The 20,730-nt window shown below is 41.3% G+C and overlaps 1 protein-coding gene across 3 annotated transcripts in view; it reads left to right on the top strand.

The window, feature by feature from the left end:
• The window catches only part of trv (trivet), a 42,651-nt gene extending 21,921 nt beyond the window's left edge, over positions 1-20,730 (top strand). The window contains exons 3-9 of one of the 3 annotated variants that reach the window (XM_086840188.1): positions 3,404-3,491; positions 5,877-5,952; positions 6,496-6,592; positions 11,644-11,833; positions 11,913-12,305; positions 13,607-13,760; positions 16,367-20,730. In XM_086840188.1, coding sequence (XP_086696314.1) covers positions 3,404-3,491; positions 5,877-5,952; positions 6,496-6,592; positions 11,644-11,833; positions 11,913-12,305; positions 13,607-13,760; positions 16,367-16,408 — 1,040 coding nt within the window. In that variant the 3' untranslated portion in view covers positions 16,409-20,730. Of the gene's footprint in view, positions 1-3,403; positions 3,492-5,876; positions 5,953-6,495; positions 6,593-11,643; positions 11,834-11,912; positions 12,306-13,606; positions 13,761-14,700 lie in introns of all 3 variants that reach the window. The other 2 variants (XM_086840189.1, XM_020942729.2) reach the window with 2 other exon arrangements.

Here is a 20,730-nt window from a genome sequence, read left to right as displayed (position 1 = left end):
AGTGTGTGTGTGTGTGTTGCGAGACAACGACAACGACAACGACAATGGGTGACTGTAACGATGGCAAAAACTTAATTAACTCATTACATACGCAACGTTTTAATCAGCCAACGAGCCGACACGGCCAATGGAACAAGGAACAACGGAAGCGAGCAAAAGAAATGAAAAGCTGCCAACGCTTGACATGCTGACACCGCTGCCAGGAGCTGGGGCAGGTGAAGGCACAAGAGTCGAAGAATCTGAGGGAGGCGGCCTCCTGGCAACCTTCTCCTCCCCCGGTGAGCTGCCAATCGACCTCTGGCGTAGTGCAAATTTAAAGCAGCCTTTGACTGCAATTAGTGGCCGCCTCGTTTGTCTGTCCCGCACTCATACACAGACACAATTGCAGCACACGCACATGCCGGGCTTAACTGTATCCCAAGGATATATGTACATATATGCTCGCAAATTCTCGTAGCTCGCAAGTTGCGTGCCTGGCTCTTTCCTTTGAGCCAGGCCATGTGCAAAAGGGTGAAAGCAATAACCTGAGCGAACCTCGACGATTGATTTACAATAACGGCAACCACTCGAGTCGAGTCGAGTTCAGTTGAGTTGAATCGAGCTGCCTCAGTAGACTAAGCCACGCTCTTCTGCTCTGCCGCTGCGATTACAATGGGCTCATTAACGGTGGCGTATACGCAATTTCCAATTAAATAAAAAGTGGCCACGCACACACACACGTACATGAGCACTGAGCAAAAATGCGATTGATTGAAGGGCAGTCTAATTAGATATGGGTATGTTACATTATACGAGTCATAACAATATGTTCCAATAAATAAATAATTCGTAAACAACAGGAACTTGGGAAATCCTTTGATTTTTGGCCATCAGATGTCGCCAAAAAGCCTTAAGTTATGTGCATTTCTTGAACCAATATTTAACGATATAATGTTTGGTTTTAGTTTGGCTACTAAATATATAAATTCATTGAGAGTAAGTGAAATATTTTTATAAGCTCCCTTAGTGGCCAGTATTTACCCTCAATAATCATGAATAGTTTTTAATTTAGTCTTCAAACCTCCCCGATTTTCCTCACTGCACCAATGCGTACATTTGTAAATGCGAACACGCAGAGATTTACTCGTTCGGTTTGTGTTTTTAAAAGGCCAACAGGCCGCACATCACGATTCAACTTACTCAGCCGGCGCCTCATCCTGCCACCGTGGGTCCTGCCACGTCTCCATCAGTTCCGCTGGCTCTGGGAAATTCCTTTTAATATTTATTTAACACAAAAGCTTTCCGCATTTCGCATTTTGCCTTCGCTGCGGCCACGACGACGACTACGACGTAGCCGTTAACTTTTCGCTTTGCTTTTCATTTTCGCAAAATTACCGGAAATGTTAATTTCTGCACGTGCAGCAGGCAAGGCCGTCGGCCGGAGGGGGTAGGAAAAAGGATGATGAGGGGTTGTTTTTGGGGGGTTTTGGCCCGCCCATCAGCCGCGCCCATCGGCGATGTCAGCCTCGAATGTCGTCGTCGTTGTCGTTCTCGTCGTCAGTGGGCCCCAGCTGAATAGTGCTAATTATTTAGGGTAAGAATTCTCTGTGTGCTTGTATGGGAGGATGGAGCAGGTCGCCGGTGGCTGGGAAAACCTACCCGCCCCAAAAAAGGCCCCCATTGCATTGGCCCTTAACTTTAGCTTTAGCTTTGGCTTTGCCTTTGCCTTTGCCAAGTCTTGGCTGTGAGTTTTCGGAGCTCAGCGCTGCTGAGCTGCCACAAGAGCGCACGAAGGACAACGGCAACGATGAGGAGCAGCACCGCCATGCCATCCAAGGTACCACCCCCAGCATTTTCCTCCCCATTCTTAGCCCTTTCGGCCCCCTCAGTTTCTGCTCTGTCGCGACAGTTTTTTTCTGTGCGGCAAAGAGACAAAGCACACAAAAATAATAATAAATGATTGCAATTCGTGCGGGTGTGTTGGTCTGAGTGTGTTTGCTTTGCATGTGAGTTTTGCAACTGTATGAGAGTGCAATGTGTATAGTTTACACTCTAAGAATAGTAATTACTTGGGTTTTGGATTGAATTAGGTCTCATTTTAAATCAAAATATGCTAAAAATACTTGAATTCCTTTATGCATAATGATTTTGAAATACTATTTTAGTTGTTTATCAAAGAATGCTTTCAAAATATCTAAAGAGTTGCATTCGATTTTATGATATTATTTATTTAAGTCAGAAGCTTAAACGGCAGTGAAGGAGTCATTTCCGGCCCTATAAATCATATATATTCTTGATCAGCATCTAAAGACGAGTCGATCTAGCCATCTTAGGCCAAACTTAAAATTTAAAAAAAAATTTCAAATATTTTTTGGGCTTAATTCGTCAAAATTGCCACACAAAAAATTAACAAAAATTTTAATATTTAATAATGTTAAATTTAGTACGCAAATTTATTAACCTAACAAAAACTAGCATAGAACAGTTTACCGAATTAAAATTGATGCTGTTTTGGCTTAGTTATGAGTTTTTGAAACATTGATTTGTCGTTGAAATTCTCATAGAAAAATATAGATTCCAAGATTGCATATTTTTTAAGCTTAGTTATGAGCTATTACCGTGCGATTCTTTAATTAAATTTCAAACTGCAGGCCTTTTGTTTTGCATATATAATTTCTCGAGTGTATGATGGGTGTTCTGAGTGTGTGGTTTGAGTATCCTGCACCGTCACCCGGTGCACTTGTGTTTGTGCAGTCTGCATGACGGCGAGCGGCTTTGAGTTTTTGCATATGAATGTACATGATGTTCGGCTTGATGATGGGGCCAGAAGATCCGAGCGCGCAAAGTTTACTTAGATGAATGGGTTAATTAGTATTAATGGGAACGTTCTTCGCGGGGTTAGTAGATACATGCATAGGTGAGGGGTTCATGGGGCTGAGGCACTGAGCAGAAAAGCACACACACAGAGTTGGGAAAGTTTTGTGCGACGCTTTTGAAAACTAATACAGAGTCCGTTGAAGACTCGGCAAGTTTTGTCATCGCTTCCCGCCAGGCAGCCATTCTTTGAACCCATCAATCTGCGCGGCTCCTTTGTGATTTCAATTAACTTATCTCTGCTTATGCAGCATAAAATTATATATGAAAAACTTCTTTCTCCCTGGGACTTGACTTTTTTCCGCTCTCGTTTTTTTTTTGGGGGGGAATATGCATTAAAGCACTGCGTCAGCGCTGGCAATAAATTGCGAAATAAAAGCGCATGACTTGGGATTCTCTTTTGATTTGCGTTTTTATCTGGCACATATTTTGTGCGATTCACGATGCGCCAGCGGCACAAACCCTTCGACGAAAATCTGTGAAAATCTGCGAAAAAACCCCGATACTCAACTTGGCACTCACTCTTTCCTTCTTCTCCTTTTTTTTGCAGAACAATTCCACATCTTTGTCGGCGACTTGAGCTCAGAAATTGAAACTCAGCAATTGCGCGAAGCATTCACACCATTCGGCGAAATCTCGTAAGTATTAAAATGCAAATTTTCCATTTGCCAGTTAACTGGGAATTGCCTTTCACCCGTTCTCCATTCTGCAGCTTTTATTTCTCCCCGCCCCTCGTTACTTTGTAACCATTTCCCACTTTCCCTTGCGACAATTTTCCTGTCACACATTCCCTGATTATTGGCAGGCGCGTGTGGAGGCTCCGGCTTTCCCATAAAAAATTCATAACCGAGCGGCACAGGAAAAAATGAATTTATGCAAATGCCACTTTCGGCAAAACTCTTTTTTCTCTGTCTGTAGCGGAAGCGAAGTGGAGCCATTCAAATATTTAAGTTGCTATTTTTCGGCTTGAAAAGGCAAAGTCATTTGCCCACCCACAACCACTTACCGCCTCACCCGTGGCAACGACAGCATCAAAAACTTGGCTTAATTAACTTCTGTTTAATCGCAAAGTTTCGAGTCAAAATGTTAGTCCGTCTCTTGGGAGCAAGCAGCTCCTCTTCTCCAGCCTTCAGCTCTCAGCAAAGGGAGGCCCTGCGGCGGCTTATCAAAAATTACGCCAAAGTATTTGATTTTCGGATTTGCCGCTTCTCTGAATCCAGTCAGTCAGTCCATCAACCAATCTGCTCAGCTTCATCTTTCCGCCGATGGCCAATTTAAATTTTAATAATTTCAAAAATCATTCTAATGACTCTGGCCCTGATTGGGCTAAAGGGTTCGTCTGATTTGTTAATGAGCTGTTCATGTTTTCGGATTGAATCTCTGGGAAAAGCAAGTCAGTGATGACAGCTCTTAAAGTTAGTTGAATAATGATTAGATTTTAAATTTACAGGATAATCAAGAGATTTGCTGGGTTAAAGCCAGTCTTGAAGCTCTCATAACTTCCATATTAATCATATACAAATCATATGACTATATTTAAACTGGTAATCTAATACTATTCCATCACTGACTGTTGACATCCTGTTTCGATGGCTACACATTTCAGGCCTATTGAGCAATCGATTGGCACCTTTGTGATAGCTATCGCTGACATCATTATCACCGATACTCCACTCCTCCTTCGATTTCTGATTATCTACCGGCAACGGATTGCTTCGGGTTGTTCGGTGGTCTGAGAAAGGTGGAAAATGCCTCCGGTTGCTGCTGGCTTAAAGAACTTTATTTCTTTGGTTTTTCTTTGGGGGCCCCGAGTCGATCTGCTAGCCGACATGTCAAAACGCTTAACGCACAAAGTCGGCAGGATTCGGTCGTGCGGCTCCCAGGGATCAAGATGTCCCCTCTCCGCCTGTCAAAACTTTTATGCGTGCCTGGCCTTGTTTGCCCTTTTTCTTGGTTGTTTTCCTTTTTTTTCTTGGCTCTTGGTTTCCGTTCCTTATTTTTGTATTTTTTTTTTTTTTTTTTTTTTTGCATTGTTGCCCGGTTTCTGGTGTTGCCTGGTTTTGGCATTATGTTTGGGCCCCGACGCACTTTTGTTTCGTTTTGTTAAATGCGCGGCGCGTGTGAATATTTAATAAGTCCTGGCAACAAACCCCCCAAAAGCCAAAGCCTGAGCTGGAGCCAAACCCCGGCGGGTCTCCCGGCATTTTACTTATAATAATCATTAAAAAAAGTGGCCGTCCAGCGTCGCCAACTTTGCCGCCGCTGTGGTTTATGCTTCATAAATGAAAAGTAAACTGCCGGACCGGGGGTAATTGCCAAAGTTTTCCTGGCAGCTTGGTTTAGTGCGGTGTTGGTGTCGAGGCCCCAATTGTCCAAATGAGAAGTCGTAGAGCCGCTGGGGGGAAATCAATTGGAGACCCCCGACTAGAAGTCGGAGTCGGAAGTTGACCAATTGGCACAAGTGACCAAAACGAACCCGAACCCTTGATGTAATGACCGCAGTTCGATTTCCAAAGGAGGCGAGTCACGGAAGATCAACTCAGTGGTGGGGATAAAATAAAAATTCATCAAAACTTTGTCGTTATCTTAAAGTCCGGACATGAGATGAGATGAGTCGCATTTAAGCCGCATGGCTTCTTGGCAGCTCGGAGAGCTTCCCCGAACTGCAAGATAAATAAAAAACTTTCCAGCATGAGGTCAGATTTCTAATTTCCGAATTACAAGGAGCCACGCCCACGCCGGCAAACTCAGACGGAATATATTTGTATTTTGTACTCGAAGGGAAATATTTGAACACGTCGTCGGGCAGACGGAGACGAAGACCGGACCTGGGGACCCCCAGAGATGTCTTTATAAGGAATTTGCATAAATTTTAAAGTTTTCCAGAGCATTTCCGTACGGAACACAGGGTGGCTTGCTTGGTGGCCGCAAAAATACTTGAAAAGACTTGAGAAACTCAGTTGCAGGCCTTTAATGTTTACATTTCGTGTTCTTTTCTTAATATTTTTTTTTTCTCTTTTCAGTGACTGCCGCGTGGTGCGCGATCCACAAACCCTGAAGTCGAAGGGCTATGGCTTTGTGTCCTTCATCAAGAAATCGGTAAGAACAGCCAGCGGCATTAGCATATTTAAGTGCATATTTATGCAGTCGTGCGCAGGCTCTTTATTTTGACTTTGGAAATGCACAGAGAAAAAATTAAGCCTTTTGTGTATATGGTTTAGATCAAAGTTGAAAGACTTATAACAAGCAATGAGTTTAAAGAAGCTTAGGAGACATAATATATACAAATATTTATGTGTTTATAATAATAGCAGTTCTTGCTTCAATCACACTCTAACAATAAACGTTTTTAGTTCCATTTTTTGAGATTTAAGAAGCTTAATTTAGTATTTAAAGAAACAGAAACTGATCCTTTGCTTGGTAACTTGTTAAAGTATTAAATAATACGTCATTTCTGCAGCATATTAAAGTGTGTTAGTTGGTCAAGTAAAACTTTATTCTTGCTTTAAATTTTCAATAAAATAATATGATAAAAATCCACGAAGATGACACTTCCGAATCGATAGTTTTTTCTCTGTGCACCCTTCTTTATTCCGATTCTGCTTCTGACTGTGTGTCTCTGTCTTCATTATCGCCCCGCAGGAAGCCGAGAGCGCCATTACGGCCATGAATGGCCAGTGGCTTGGCTCCCGTTCAATTCGCACGAATTGGGCCACACGGAAACCGCCGGCGAGTAAAGGTAAGGAAATCATGAGTGTCACCCCAGCCGGCAGGCCAGCACAGTTTCCGGTGTGCGTACACCCCGGCGGAGTCCAGGACCTGAGCCTGAGCCTGAGAGTCAGACCCAGAGCCAGACGACGCGTCGGTCTTATTACAGGAAATTATGGCAATGAATGCCAAAGGTGGCCTGACGACACAGGCATTGTGCCAGGGAGGCTGCGAAATGCGGCAATGGGGGATGAGTTGGTGGGTGGAAAACTCAGGAAAACCCAGCGCTATTTATAAACGTCGTACAAATTTTCTGGCAGATTATGTTTTCTTAATATTTGTCCTTTCTTAACCGCACGCGCTTAATTTCCGTAATGGGCTGTAGCCCAATTTGGTTTAAACTTTTTCAATTAGTCGCCAGGCGCCACCGACCCAAAAAAATAAATAAATTTGTATATGTATATATATAAAAACCATCTAGAGGCATTCAATTAGGCCCAGCAAATCAATTTTCATTTAGGCCTCGTGGCACGCCCCCATCAATTTATGGCCACGGCTTGGGTTCCTTTTCGCTTTTCGCCCTTTTTTGGTTTTGGTTTTCGTTGTCAACCGCACAGACATCCGATTGTAGCCGTAACCGTAACTATATACTTAGCCCGGGGGCGTAATCATTATTAACAGCGTACAAACATGCGCGGGGCTTCCCTCGTTTTGTCTTTCATAAATCAAAACTTAACGCATATTTGCATGTTTTAACATAATTTTTATTTGTTAGACACACACACACACCGGAGAACACTGGGACCCAACCAAAATCAGATAAATAAATTTGGCCAACACGAAACTATTATCATAAAAGGCACACACACACAGAGAGAAGAGAGACGGGGGTTATTTTCCCTGGTTATACAACAAACATTTGGCATTCTTCAAGTCAAACTCCCACACACAAGCCCAGACAGGGGGACAGGAGACTATACATAGTTTGAGTCAAGGTGGAATTTATCGTGCAAAGGCCTCGAAAGTTGGGCAAGGGTTCGGCGGGTGCTCTTTCGAATATAATATTTTCCCTTTTGCATTTATATTGTTGTCATAAAAAACGCCTATGAAAGCTTAAGCGTATTTTTATTGGTCTCATTGTTTATTTGACTGTGTCACGGTTTTGTCTGTTCCATTCTATGCCGCGCTCTGAAGCCGAATTACGGGGAGCAGTAGTTTGGGGAGCCTGTGTAATACAAGTTATTATTAGCAATTTGACAGAGAAATAATTTTGATTTTTTGATCGCCTCGAGGACTGGATGGGGCTGAGTTGGCACAAACAAAAAAAAGGGACAAGGGGACAGGCCAAAGGGTTTTATGTTTCGCTCACATATGCAGGATGTGTATTGGAGCCTTGGGGTCCTGGATTTTACTGCCACGCCTAGTTGTTGCTACTGCTGCTGCTTCTGGCGAACTTTACGATTTGTAGCACTCAACTCATTTCGCATTTGGCATTCGCATTACTTCATGTTTTACGCAGCCACTTTGCTCGATTCTTTTGGCAATCCAGACCGAGTTGGACCGGCATTTTTATGTTTTAAGCAGGCTGCACATTTTATGTCCGTCCGCGTTTAGTGAGCCACTCATGTGCCGGGGCCAGCAGCATGTCCCTGCCAGCCCCATTGTTGCTAGAGATTTACGATCCGGCGCAATTGCGCATTTTACAGTTGTGACAATTTTGGCGACGCTCTGCAATTTCGTACCGGGCTAAAAGTTTCCACCTCCTCGGTCGCGTCCTTTTGTCGATTTTCCCCGGGTTTATAACAAACGCATTTGCGCGCGGCCCCCTTTTTTATGGTTACTCCTCTTTCCCTTCCGAAAAAGGGAAAGTTTTTCTCACAAAGTTCCACCTTTTGTCAGCGGCCGAACTTCACTCTACTCCAGTGCATGGCCATAAATAAGGCCCGGAATACCTGCAAGCTCATTATGGTAATAACTTAATTAACCAGAAACAATATGCCGACGACAGTGGCGCACAAAAGACGTCGACGATGTTGTATGACAAATTTCTTTGCGAAAACTATTTGACTTTTTGAACTCGGGAATGCGGGGTCTGTGTGGCATTTTGGGAGGGAAATACCTGCGGAAGTCGGAGTTACATGCCCCTCGTTACCCGAGAGTTGCCAGTTGACGCAATAAATCAAGATTTTATGCAGAGTTGCGCACAATTAAGTAAAAGTTTAAATGTCTGTGGATGCGTATAGATGGGAAAATTGCTTAAAATATAGATAGCTGAGAGAATTTTTAACGAAAATGCAGTAAAGAGATTTAAATGATGCGTGTTGGGGTATATAAAATAAGAATTGGTGCTAAATTAAACAAATATTCGGTATATGAATGAGCAAATGAAATATATTCACGTACAACAAAATTGTATGAAATATGTATATTTAAGGCCTTATAATGAAAATTAAAGCTGGGTGATAGATAAAACCTCTCGATTTTTCTACCCCTCATAAAAGTTCAAAAAAATATCACAATAAATAAAAGTAAAATTTATAATGCAAACAATTAAATTGATTAAAGACAAATATTTATTTAAAGTATATTTATGTTCATTTTCAAATTAGCACATTGCCACGCCCATGCGAGACATGTGCCCCCCTCTCGCTTCGTGGCACTCGGCACTTGGTGAAAGCCACGCCCCCCTCACCAAACGAGCATTTCCATGCATATTAATTACTTTTGAATTTCCTCAAGTGCCGACCACGTCCTCAAGGCTCATGTTGTTTTTCGCCACCGCCACCACCATCATTTGCTGCGTGTAAAAATGTGAATTATTTATGTTAATGATTTGGTGATTATTTCATGATTTAGTTTTACATGCCTGTAATTGCTCATTAAAATTTCAAATCGTCGGGAAAAATGGGAGCACCTGGCAGCCAGTGGCACTACCAACACCGCCATGGCATTCGCTATTTGCCCCCATAATGGCCCTCTGGCTGACCAGACATCAATTATTTGTGTCTGCCCGCCTCCACGAATGAAATGCGAATGGGTATGGGTATGGGTCCGGGGTCCTTGGTCCCGGGTCCTGTATCCCGGGGTTCCTGGGCAATGGGAATGCACATGGTTTGTCGTAGACAAAAATGTGCGATAATTATGGCCACGCTGGCGCACTTACATGGGACCCGAAAGTGCTTTAATTTGCTGCGGACATGAAACGAGAGCTGGCCAAGTTGGCCAAGTTAACCAAGTTGGCCGAGTTGCCTCAAGGCTAAGCACGTAGGGCGTGCGGCTCGGCTCGTTGGCTGCATTTTCAAAATTTAATTACACCCATTTAATAGCGTAAAAAAGAAATTAGAGAAAACAAAAAGTGGAAATAATACAGGGAAAAAATGGAGGCACACAAACACAAGGTAGAGTGCAAATTAGTGAAACATGGCGCTGCAAAGTATGCAATGTTCCTTTGCATGCGAGAGGCGAGTGTGTTGGCTGTGGTTGTTATTTAGTCTGTACAAGTGTGTGTGTGTGTGGCGTGGCCAAAGCGCATACATTTGTGGCAAAAGCTTTCAAAAGTATTTGCGAGCTTGTTAGTTTTTCGTCCTTTTTCGGTGCACCCTCGCCACCGAGCTTTGATTGTTGTTTCAGCCCCCAAATGCGTTTGTGTGTGTATGTGAGAAAAATTGTGCACTTGGAAAAACAAAAACGAATTAAAGGGAAATTATTTTGATGAGCTTCACAGAGAAAGGCATTAATGGAAAGTAAAGGAGACCTGCGAAAAGAATACAAGTAATATGCAAATCCATTTTTATTAATTTAAATTCGAATCTATTTAATTTAGTTTATTTGGAATTGAATTAAGGAATATAAAAGCCAAAATCCAAAGCCTAAAACTATTTAATTTTCTAATATATAAATGGTACAATAGTTTGCTATTAAATACCCTGGTTTCTTTAAGTATTCTGTTTTGCGCCAGTATATCCTGCATCTGTGCGTGTGGGTATATATGTGTTTGTGTATAGCAATCCTGTTGCATGTCATTGAGCCATATTTTTGTGTGTTTCTTGGCATGTTCGCTGCACAGTCGAAAGCAAAACAAAAAGCAGCCACACAAATCCAGACATCCTGCAATGGCATTTTGATGGCCTACCCAGTAAGGAGAGCGGGGTGGTGGGTTAGCTGCCATTAACAGCCCATGTTAAGTGGGCTGAAACAATTGGGACTGACTCAAAGAGCGTTTGAATACCCCCCTCCAGATGCCACACATCGATCTATGCATCTTTTGGGCCGCTGTCATTAGAGTCTAATCCATATCCTGCCCCAAGGCAGGACCGAACAATGCAAAGAAATGCTGGCTGAAAACTAAACAAAGACATAAACACGCGAAGCTGACATTATTTTTAAAAGTGCAAATTTAGTTTTAACCTCAAAGGAAGTAATTAGTGTAGCTTTTGCATACAAATACATGGGGCATACATGGCGTATGCGGAACGACAATCAGGACAACGACAATGGGGGTTGGATCGGGCCATTACTGCTGTATATGCACATGTAAGTGTATATGTTTATGCGGTGGGTTGAGCATATAGTGAGTGCAAAAAGTATGCATGGCGACAATAAAACGGCATACGAAAAATGTATATCCACCAAATACGTATAATAAAAAATGCAATAACAACCGCAACAATTTTAAATATGCAACGGCAACGGTTGCAGCAACAACAAGAAAGCAGCGGTAAATGCTGTTGCCACCCCCTCTCAACACAACACACCTCCTTACACACACGAGGCCCTACACACAAACACATCTTCATGCATACGTATGTGGGAACCGCACGCACACAAGCATATTGACTAAGTGCATGCGGTTATTTTAATTACCAAAACGTTGCCGAGGCAGCTCTCGTTGCGTTGTTGTTGCGGGTAAATCCGTTAATTAATTTGCATATTAATCATGCAGTTGGGGAATAAAAACCAGGGCAAGCCTTGCCTGAAAAAAACTGCAGGCCATAAATTGTCGTTCGAGGCGGCAACATTAAAACGAGATCCATCAAAATGCAGTGTGTAACCCGGGGACTCCCCCGCTTTGCTCTCCCGCAGAGAACATCAAGCCGTTGACCTTCGACGAGGTCTACAATCAGAGCAGTCCCTCCAATTGCACCGTGTATGTGGGTGGCGTCAACAGTGCCCTCACCGCCCTCAGCGAGGAGGTGCTCCAGAAGACATTTGCCCCCTATGGGGCGATACAGGAGATCCGCGTTTTCAAGGACAAGGGATATGCCTTTGTGCGGTAAGTTTCAAGTCAATAAATTATAACAACATTTAAAGAGATCTTTGCCTGGAGATAAATCATGATTTATCCTTTACAGCTTCTCCACCAAGGAAGCGGCCACCCATGCCATCGTGGGTGTTCACAACACCGAGATCAATGCCCAGCCCGTGAAGTGCTCGTGGGGCAAGGAGAGCGGTGACCCCAACAATGCCCAGACCATCGCCACCCAGGCGCTGAACAGTGCCGCCGCCGCTGCCGCCGGCTTCCCGTACGGATTGGGGGCCACAGCCGCTGCCGCTGCCTATGGCCAACAGCTGGCCGCCACGGGCTGCTGGTACTCACCCACGCCCACCTACCAGGCCTCCTCGGCCACGGCGGCCGCTGTGACTCCAGCGGCGGCCAGTGCAGCCGCCGTGCAGAATCAGTTCCTGCAGGGCATCCAGGGATACCACTTTGGACAATACGGCGGATACCAGCAGGGTTACATGGGGTGAGTACGGGATGGAGTAGGATTAAGGATGGAGTCGAAGCTTGTTAACACTGAATTAGTGTTCGATAATTGTATTTGCTGGGCAAGAGTGGGTGTGATGAGTGCTTTGATGGTTCACAGAGGGAAATGTGATTGCTTATATTTTAAATATTTTATGTTTAATTAACAAGTAATATATTTATAATAGCTGCTCAATATTTAATTATTATTGAATTAATACAAAATATTTTGTAGTACTCTTTAAGGTTTTTACAACAAATCAAAGTTTAAAAATCTCTGAACTCAGTCAAAAAAGCATTTATTTCAATTCGGAAAACTTTGCTATGTTAGTTTTTATCAGATGAAAAAATCTGCATACTCAATTTAGTATTAAAAAACATTCAAATTTTTGGCCATTTTTTAAATTCAATTTTAAAATTTAAAAAAATTTTGAAAATTTTTGTGTTTGTCCGGAGGTGCCTAGATCGATTCTGATCAAGAATATGATATGAATATGAATGTGAATGATTTATAGGCTCGGAAATGATTCCTTAACAGCTGTACAACCTCCTGACTAATAACAAAATAACTCTCAAAAAGTAATAATAATTAGGACATTTTTTTTTATTTAAGAATACGTAGTAGTAAAGTACTTTTCCGTCTGTACACAAAGAGAAACTCACTGCGACCCCCTTCAGTTGTGTACTTTATGCAATGATTGAACCGCCACCGGGGATCGGCAGAAACAAAAAGAGGAACCAACTGAACACCAAAGGCGACACCAATACCAACACCAACACCAACAGCAACACCAATACCAACACAGACAAGGACAACGACAGCATGACGGATGGCTGAATTCATTTGCTAATTGCGAAAGTTTTTCATTTGCACCGTCGTTCATCTGCGGCCGTATGAAATACATTTCCGCGTCCGTCGGGCTGTCAACATAACGTGCTATTTGCATCGCAGTCGCGTAAATTTCGTTTTCCGTCCCCCACCCCCATTACTCGTATGTCCCTCTCCTGTCGGTGCCACCATTTCCCCACCTCCCTACATCCGTGGTAATTGTGGCGCACACCATGCTCCAGGGACTTGCCACGGACGGATCAGCGAGTGTAGTTAATGTGGCAGCAGTTCTGCACTTGGAAAAACTCGAAACCCTAATGGGATATTTGTACAATAAATTTAAGGATATTTAGAAATTCGAGTTCAAATATTTATGAGTATGGATAATTAATAATACTGAAATTTAAATTAACTTATCTGAAGTGTTTTTTCTACCTGTGCTCATGTATGGTTTATCCCAACTCTCTTTTTAGTATGGGAGTGCAGATTCCGGCCACCTGGCAAGGCGTCACCCAGGCACAGATCTCACCTGCCCAGCAGATGGCAACGGGCGTGGCTGGCACTGCCATTCCGCAGGCCGCCGGTGTGGTGGCCTATCCGATACAGCAGTTCCAAGTGAGCCCACAGGTACGTGTCCCCCAGAAGATATATGCTCAGTCAGAGAAGCAGATACAGATACAGATACGCGGCACGGGTTCAGATACACAGATACTCGTGAACGCTGCCCGTCCGACACATTGAAACATTTTTCGTGCATCTCTCCTGCGTTTGTTGAAAGTTTTAAATGTATTTTGGATTCTTTTATTCGATGCGAGTCGAGTTCGATTCGATTCGATTCGATTCGTTTGGTTCGTTAGTGTGTGCGATGGGTTTGTTTGTTCTGCAGCTGTGTGTGCACTTGATATGCGTACATATTTCCGGCTGCTATCAAAATTTTCCATCGCCATCCGTATGCCTTTCGCCTGCTAATGTTATTCTTTTGCATTTGAATATCGAATGTGGGCAGAGACAATTGTAATCTGTCAATATGCATGCATGTTTTTTTGATTAAATAAGCGCCCGCCAAAGGAAGGCGGACTGAAAGAATTGAATATCGAATATTAAAATAAACATGATTGTTTATGAACATTTATTTAGACTTGCCTGTTTTGTTTTTTTTTTTCTATTTTTTTCTTTAGTAAAATATTAAGGGTTTTGCCCAAAGCTTGTGTTTACATTGCATGAATTGCTTAATTACCTTTGCTATCATAAATTCGGTGCCATATGCAATGGCTAAACTTATATATAGATATATATCAGCATTATCCTTTGAGTGCTCATTGTGCGTGAATAGTGTTTGCCAATTTGTTTGTGCGCTTTATTTGTTAATCTCATCTGTGTGTGCTCGCATAATTCCAAACTCTGTGAATGGTCGCCGAATTTATTATTGCCTTACAAATATACATATGTTGTTGTAAAGGGGGGCTAAATCCTCCCGTGTTGCACACAGTTTTTCTGCATTACAATTACTTTTATTCCGACTACTACTTTTTTCCAATTCTTACTAACACCCATATTATTTTTTAAGGTTTATCCTTTACTCTTGCAGGCACAGTAAACGCAAAATGCCAAATACCGAAATCCAAACCAAAATTTTTAAGTACAGCTGCAATTTTCTGAAACAGAAACAAAACCAAATCGAGCTGTAAATACAATGCGAAGCGCAGACACACAAATTGCAAAACAATTGATGGCAACTCGAAGTTTTGGCGATTTTAGAGAGCTGCACCCCCCAGAAACAAGCAAAAGCAAAGCCAGGCAAAAGCAACAGTGAATGCGAAACCCTAACCAAAGCTAAATGAAAATTAAACACAACCACGACACACACCCATATTAATATATATAAATACACACTAATTATATATCTAAATATATAACTAGAGCATAGATATCTGTCAGCGCCCCCGTCGGCTAAGACCGGGCCCAGACCAGGCAAACAATTATTATGTATATGCAAAATGTTAAGAAGGCTAACAAAATATTTTAAACCCTAGTTGCTTACACCACAACACCAGCACACAGACACAGACACAAAAACATCGTCACACACAGACATCCCGCAAACATATTTTAATGCTTTATGTAAATGTGTGGGAGCACGGCGCGTATATAAAAATAAGAATAATAACAATAATTAATTGAAGGAAGTAGGCCAACATGGCGTATGCAAATAAAAAAAAAAGTGGGGAATACAATTTGGTCCAGGGAGGACACGAATCGAGAGGGTTGTAGCAGCCTAAATCAAACACTCACATATTCCCACAGTCGCGACATTAAATTAAAATAAACATAATTAAAAATGCGTTAAAATTAATTACGCGCACACACACACACATGCGGAAATATTTGAACTTGTGTGTGTGCGTGTGCGTGTGTTGGTAGACGGGCAAACAAATAGCGCTTCAACCACACTCACCCCTTCATCCTTCACACAACAGAACCCGCATCATTTTGCATTGCCTACTTTTGTGCGCAGTTTGGTTCTTGCTTAGCACACACACACACTAGCTCAGAGCCCAACGCCCCAGCCTCACCCACACCCAAAAACGCTGACACTCACATAGCACTAGTGCCTATAACTATGATAGATGACGTGGATAATTTAGTGAATATATCGCTTAAAAACAACTGCCAAAATCGGGCCACTCGCCATGTCCTGCTATCATTTCCTATCGAATGCAACTGAAAGTTCACGCACTCACACCGATGCAACAATCGTTTTTGATTTGTGATCGATCAGCAGTCGAAAATCGAAACAGGTTCCTACACACACGCACAGCAAAAGCAACACTCGAACACGAACACAGTCTCAGTCTCAGTCTCACAGCACTCGCAGTTCGAACTTCAATGTATCTGAGTACAATTATACAAACTACAAGTCCAGGAAGATCAGAGTCCAGCCACCCCCTCTCTCTCCCCCTTAGCTCGGCGGGAATAAGCAGGACCTCATTGCAGGTGTTTAATTTGCTTAAAACTCGCCTCCCATTTCACACAACGAACTAAATTTTCGCATCACTTTCAACAAATCCAGACGAGAGCCATGTACAAAGCAGCCCCACACACGATATACCGTAAAATGTTTCAAAAATGTTTCCCTCCAACGAATATCGCCCAGAATTACCCCCTAAAAACCAAAACAAAAAAACTAACACTCACTCTCGTTATAACATGATGCGTTTATGGTTTTATTTCAGTTGCCAGAAGAGGAATGGTTAGCTGCAAATTTGTTGTGTTAGTTCACTGTTGTTTAGGCCAAACGAGAGCGAAATCGATAGTGAAATCGATAAATAAAAAATAAGAAGGAAATGCATCCCAAACCAAACTGAAACCGAACCGATAACCAAACAGAATATCCAAGTAGCTAAAAGTATATATATATATATATATATATATATAATACGGTAACATATAGAGAGAGGAAAACTCCCCGACACAAGTAAAATATATTGAAAACAATCAAAGTATGCCATCGAATGATATTAATTGATATTAGCTAATCGAGCATAGCCGTAATAAAGTAGATATTATCGCCTAATCATATAAGCCAATAAACACACTTGCAGCCCAGCCAGAGACAGTTTAACGAATTACGAGTATCCAGGAGGCAGTGAGAGAAAGGACCCTCGCAGACACACACCATACGCATACGCATACGCAGACAGAGCGAAACTGACACAGACACAATACCTAAACAGCAAAGCATTAATCAACTTATAGACGACACACGCACACAGTGACACACGGAGATCGAGCAGGAACTCTGCAGGATTCAGACTCCAGGACACAGACAGACAGGCAGAGTTTCGAGAGGCAGTACATTAATGTGAAACATAAAAATAGTCGTACGAAGAATAAAACTAACGTGTAGAGTATATAAATATAAATGTAAAGTGGTAAAGCATAGACATAGCGATGGTTGATAAGTACATAGAGTATACAGCGTATGCATTAAACGAACATGCTTATATATAACTCACAAACACTCTCGACGAACCGTATTGATAGGAAATACTCACACTCACACCTCCTCAGAGACACTCAAGCGCTGACACACACACACACACACAGCGCAGGAGGAAAACTAATGGGAGCATCGTATGGTAAATTATATTAATTGTATATTGTGTTGTCTGCGTTCGATGATAAATCACAACTAGATGTTCAAAATGGAAGCCAATTAAAGCGGTGGCATCCACAAAAAAACAAAGGAAATAAAAAATTCCAAAGTAATAGAAATAGCAATACAATACTCATACGTAATCGCATTCGCAATCGCCATTCGCAACTCGCAGCAATTCGTCCTCGTACGAACCGGACAATGATGCCAGAAAGGACGAACGCTTGATTTGCATTTGACACGCCCCCGATCCCCCGGCGACTGGCAGGAAGCGGGATGGAGTTTGTTATGTCATTTTTTTAGTGGAATTTATCGCAGCAAAGCGGAGCCAAGCATTTAGCTACGTGGGTGTGGCCCGAACACCAGTAAATGTCTATCGATAATACCCCCACACTCATATACACACACACACTGTGTTAGTTGGTAGAATGCGCTCACTCAGTATGATCACCGAATTTTTAGCCAGGATCCGAGGATCACAGGACACGTACACAAAACGGAACACGTAACCGTAGTCAGTAGCGAGACAGTCGTACTGTAACATATATTTAAATGTTTTTAGCACTAGAAATTAGAGGAACTACGAGACGCGAGGCAAGCGACTTAGATGTAGATGTGATTTTAATGAGGGCGGGATTGGGTCGTCATGATGCAATTGAAGCTGACAAATGCATTTTGTGTTGTTATTTTATTTTCTAGAAATTGTGTTAAGCGAGAACATAAAGAAAATTAATTGAAATGTTGTTGACCAAACGAAAAAAAGGGGAATGAAAATAATAATAATAAAACCAAAAAATAATCAACCAAAAACCGTTTTGCATGAAACAAAATTTTGGCTAGGAAAAAAATAAAACAATGAAGAAAAAACCAAACATTTGTAAGAAAAGAAACAGTTTATAGTTAAGGCAATGGAGAAAAGAAAACAAAAAAATATTATCGGTTTGTTTGTTAATGTTTGCGCTACATATCAGTAAAGAGTTAAAATGGGTAGTTGGCACGTAGAAATAGTGAAGAGTTGGAAACTAAATAAGAATTAACTGCGGAACGTAACGGAGCTAACAAGCTGACAAAGACGACGAAGTAAATAATATTAAAAAGATATATAAAGAATAAATGATTAACAGCTGTAATTGTATGTATTTATGTTGTGTAACTAAACAAGATGTGCTAAGTCATTTATATACGTCTATATATATATATATATACAAAGTATTTATACACAAGGAAACCCACGTCACAGAATCAGCCGAGGAGCTAGCAAACAGCAACCCTGGTAGAAGCATTCGGTCTTAAGGAAATACATAAAGCGATCTTTAGCTGCACTAGTATATGGCCCGATGACTATTATTATTACTATTATTATTATTATTGCCACTCATCATCTCAGGTTCTGTTCCGATCAAACCAGTTAAGAGTCCATTTCAGGCATTAGTCAAACATAATTCAATTCCGCGTCGTTCGCTTTGAGTTACTAATTTGGTTAAAGTTCAAAGCCGGCCGCCATCACACACTGAAACGATTGCAGTTATTAACCATTAACTACAATTACCAATTAGTCAATTCGAAGTGTAATTAACTGGAATGCTGATACAGGAGCAGTTAGCTAAATTTTACCACACGCAACGCGACAACGGTGGCACATAACATAGCATTAATTAAACCGAAACCGGAACGAACGGAAAACAAATTTTTAACGAGATCAAGTTGCAGCAAGGCGAAACCGAAAATCAATCAAATAAAGTATTATCTAAGCTACAAACAAGTACACAGATTATATATAGATATAAATATATATATTTTCTATACCATATATATTTACATGCAGGCAAACCGACCCTCTAGGTAAATGGCAGTGCATACTATCCATCTGAGTTCTGAGCGTGTTTCCCACACATCGGAGCAAGGGGACTGTATAATTTCCAGTGGGGGGAAACCCAATATTATTTGTAAATCGAGCAGAGGAAAATATTAGTCATTAAAGTAAAAATCCGAATAAACTAGCCACGAGCACCGTTGGAACCAAGCTAAATCCATTTAATCCAGACAGGCAGGCCAGGATATATATTTGTGCAATAAACCAAACGACGGATTGCAGGAGGCGAGGGCATGTTATGCAATTAAAATTACACTAAGATTGTAAACAAATCAAATGCAAATGTAGAAAAAATCAAACGATGAGCAAACAACCAAAAGCTGCTAACAAAACAAACATCAAAGGAAAAAACGAAAGCTAAAACCAGAAAAGTTTTGAAAGGCATTCGACACGAGGACAGGACACTCTGACACGCAGACACAGGCCACACAGGACACAGAGTAAACACACACACACACAGATACACATGGCATAAAACCAGATATCGATATATATATACAGACGTAAAATATGATAAGTAAATAGCAAATAACTAAAGTAAACAAAGTATAGATATCGACTGCAGTATTGCAAATATTTTGTAGAAATTTAAGCATGTTTGAGTGTGTTTTAGGACAAGGACTAGAAGACACAAAGACGAATGGCAAACAGAATGAAAAAATCGAAAAACATTTGTAGCGGAATGTGAGGGCCGAACAACATAAACAAACAACCAAACAAACAACCAAAAACAAACAACAACCACAGCAAGAACAAAGCCGAAATTGAAAACCTAATGCATAAGCTAAGTATTAAATATACACTATATATATATATACGTATATATACATATATGTTATGTATACATACAACTTAAATACGGCATCTGAAATCACACAAAACATACACCCCAAACAAACGGCATTTGCATAAGAAAACACACAAGTGAAACAACGTAACGAATATTAAAAGAGTTAATCAAATTAAGCATAACAAAAAATTCAAAAAGAAAATATTTATAGTTGAGAAACAATGAAATAAAAGCGATGGGGGAAATTTGGTTGCGTATTTGTATACCAACGCACCAAAAGAACTCCAAACAAAAAAGCAACAAAAAAATATATATATAATAAAGAACAAAATCCAGCTAGCTGCGAAATGCAAGCGAAATATTATACAACAATGTCAGAGGAGCAGAGTGGCCAGGACCTCCTTCATCGGGATGATCTCGAAGGAGGAGGAGCAGGACGAGAGCGGATGCCACAATAAGTAGGAAAGGTTTTAGAGCTAGACGCTGGGTTGCCCCCACTGTCGAGGGGAGGTAAAGTGCATAGAGAAATTATACTTAGGTGACAGCAGAGAAACCAAAATATAAAATAAAAACACAAAAATAATAAAGGGACAAGAGTGTAATAACAGACAAGAGCAGAGACAAGCAAGATGGAAAAAGAAAAACAAAGAACAACTGCAACACAGAAATGATGAAATAAGTAAATATACCGAATAAACAACAAAAATTATATTATGTATACATAAATATATTGAAAGAAAACAAATAAAAACGAACAAAAAAAATTTTGTAAAAATAA

The sequence above is a fragment of the Drosophila serrata genome, unplaced genomic scaffold (genome assembly GCF_035046125.1).
Source record: "Drosophila serrata isolate PLE 108 unplaced genomic scaffold, ASM3504612v1 contig_382, whole genome shotgun sequence".
Classification (NCBI taxonomy): Eukaryota; Metazoa; Arthropoda; class Insecta; order Diptera; family Drosophilidae; genus Drosophila; species Drosophila serrata.
The sequence above is the reverse complement of the archived record's forward strand: the minus strand, read 5'-3'. Positions and strand labels throughout refer to the sequence as shown.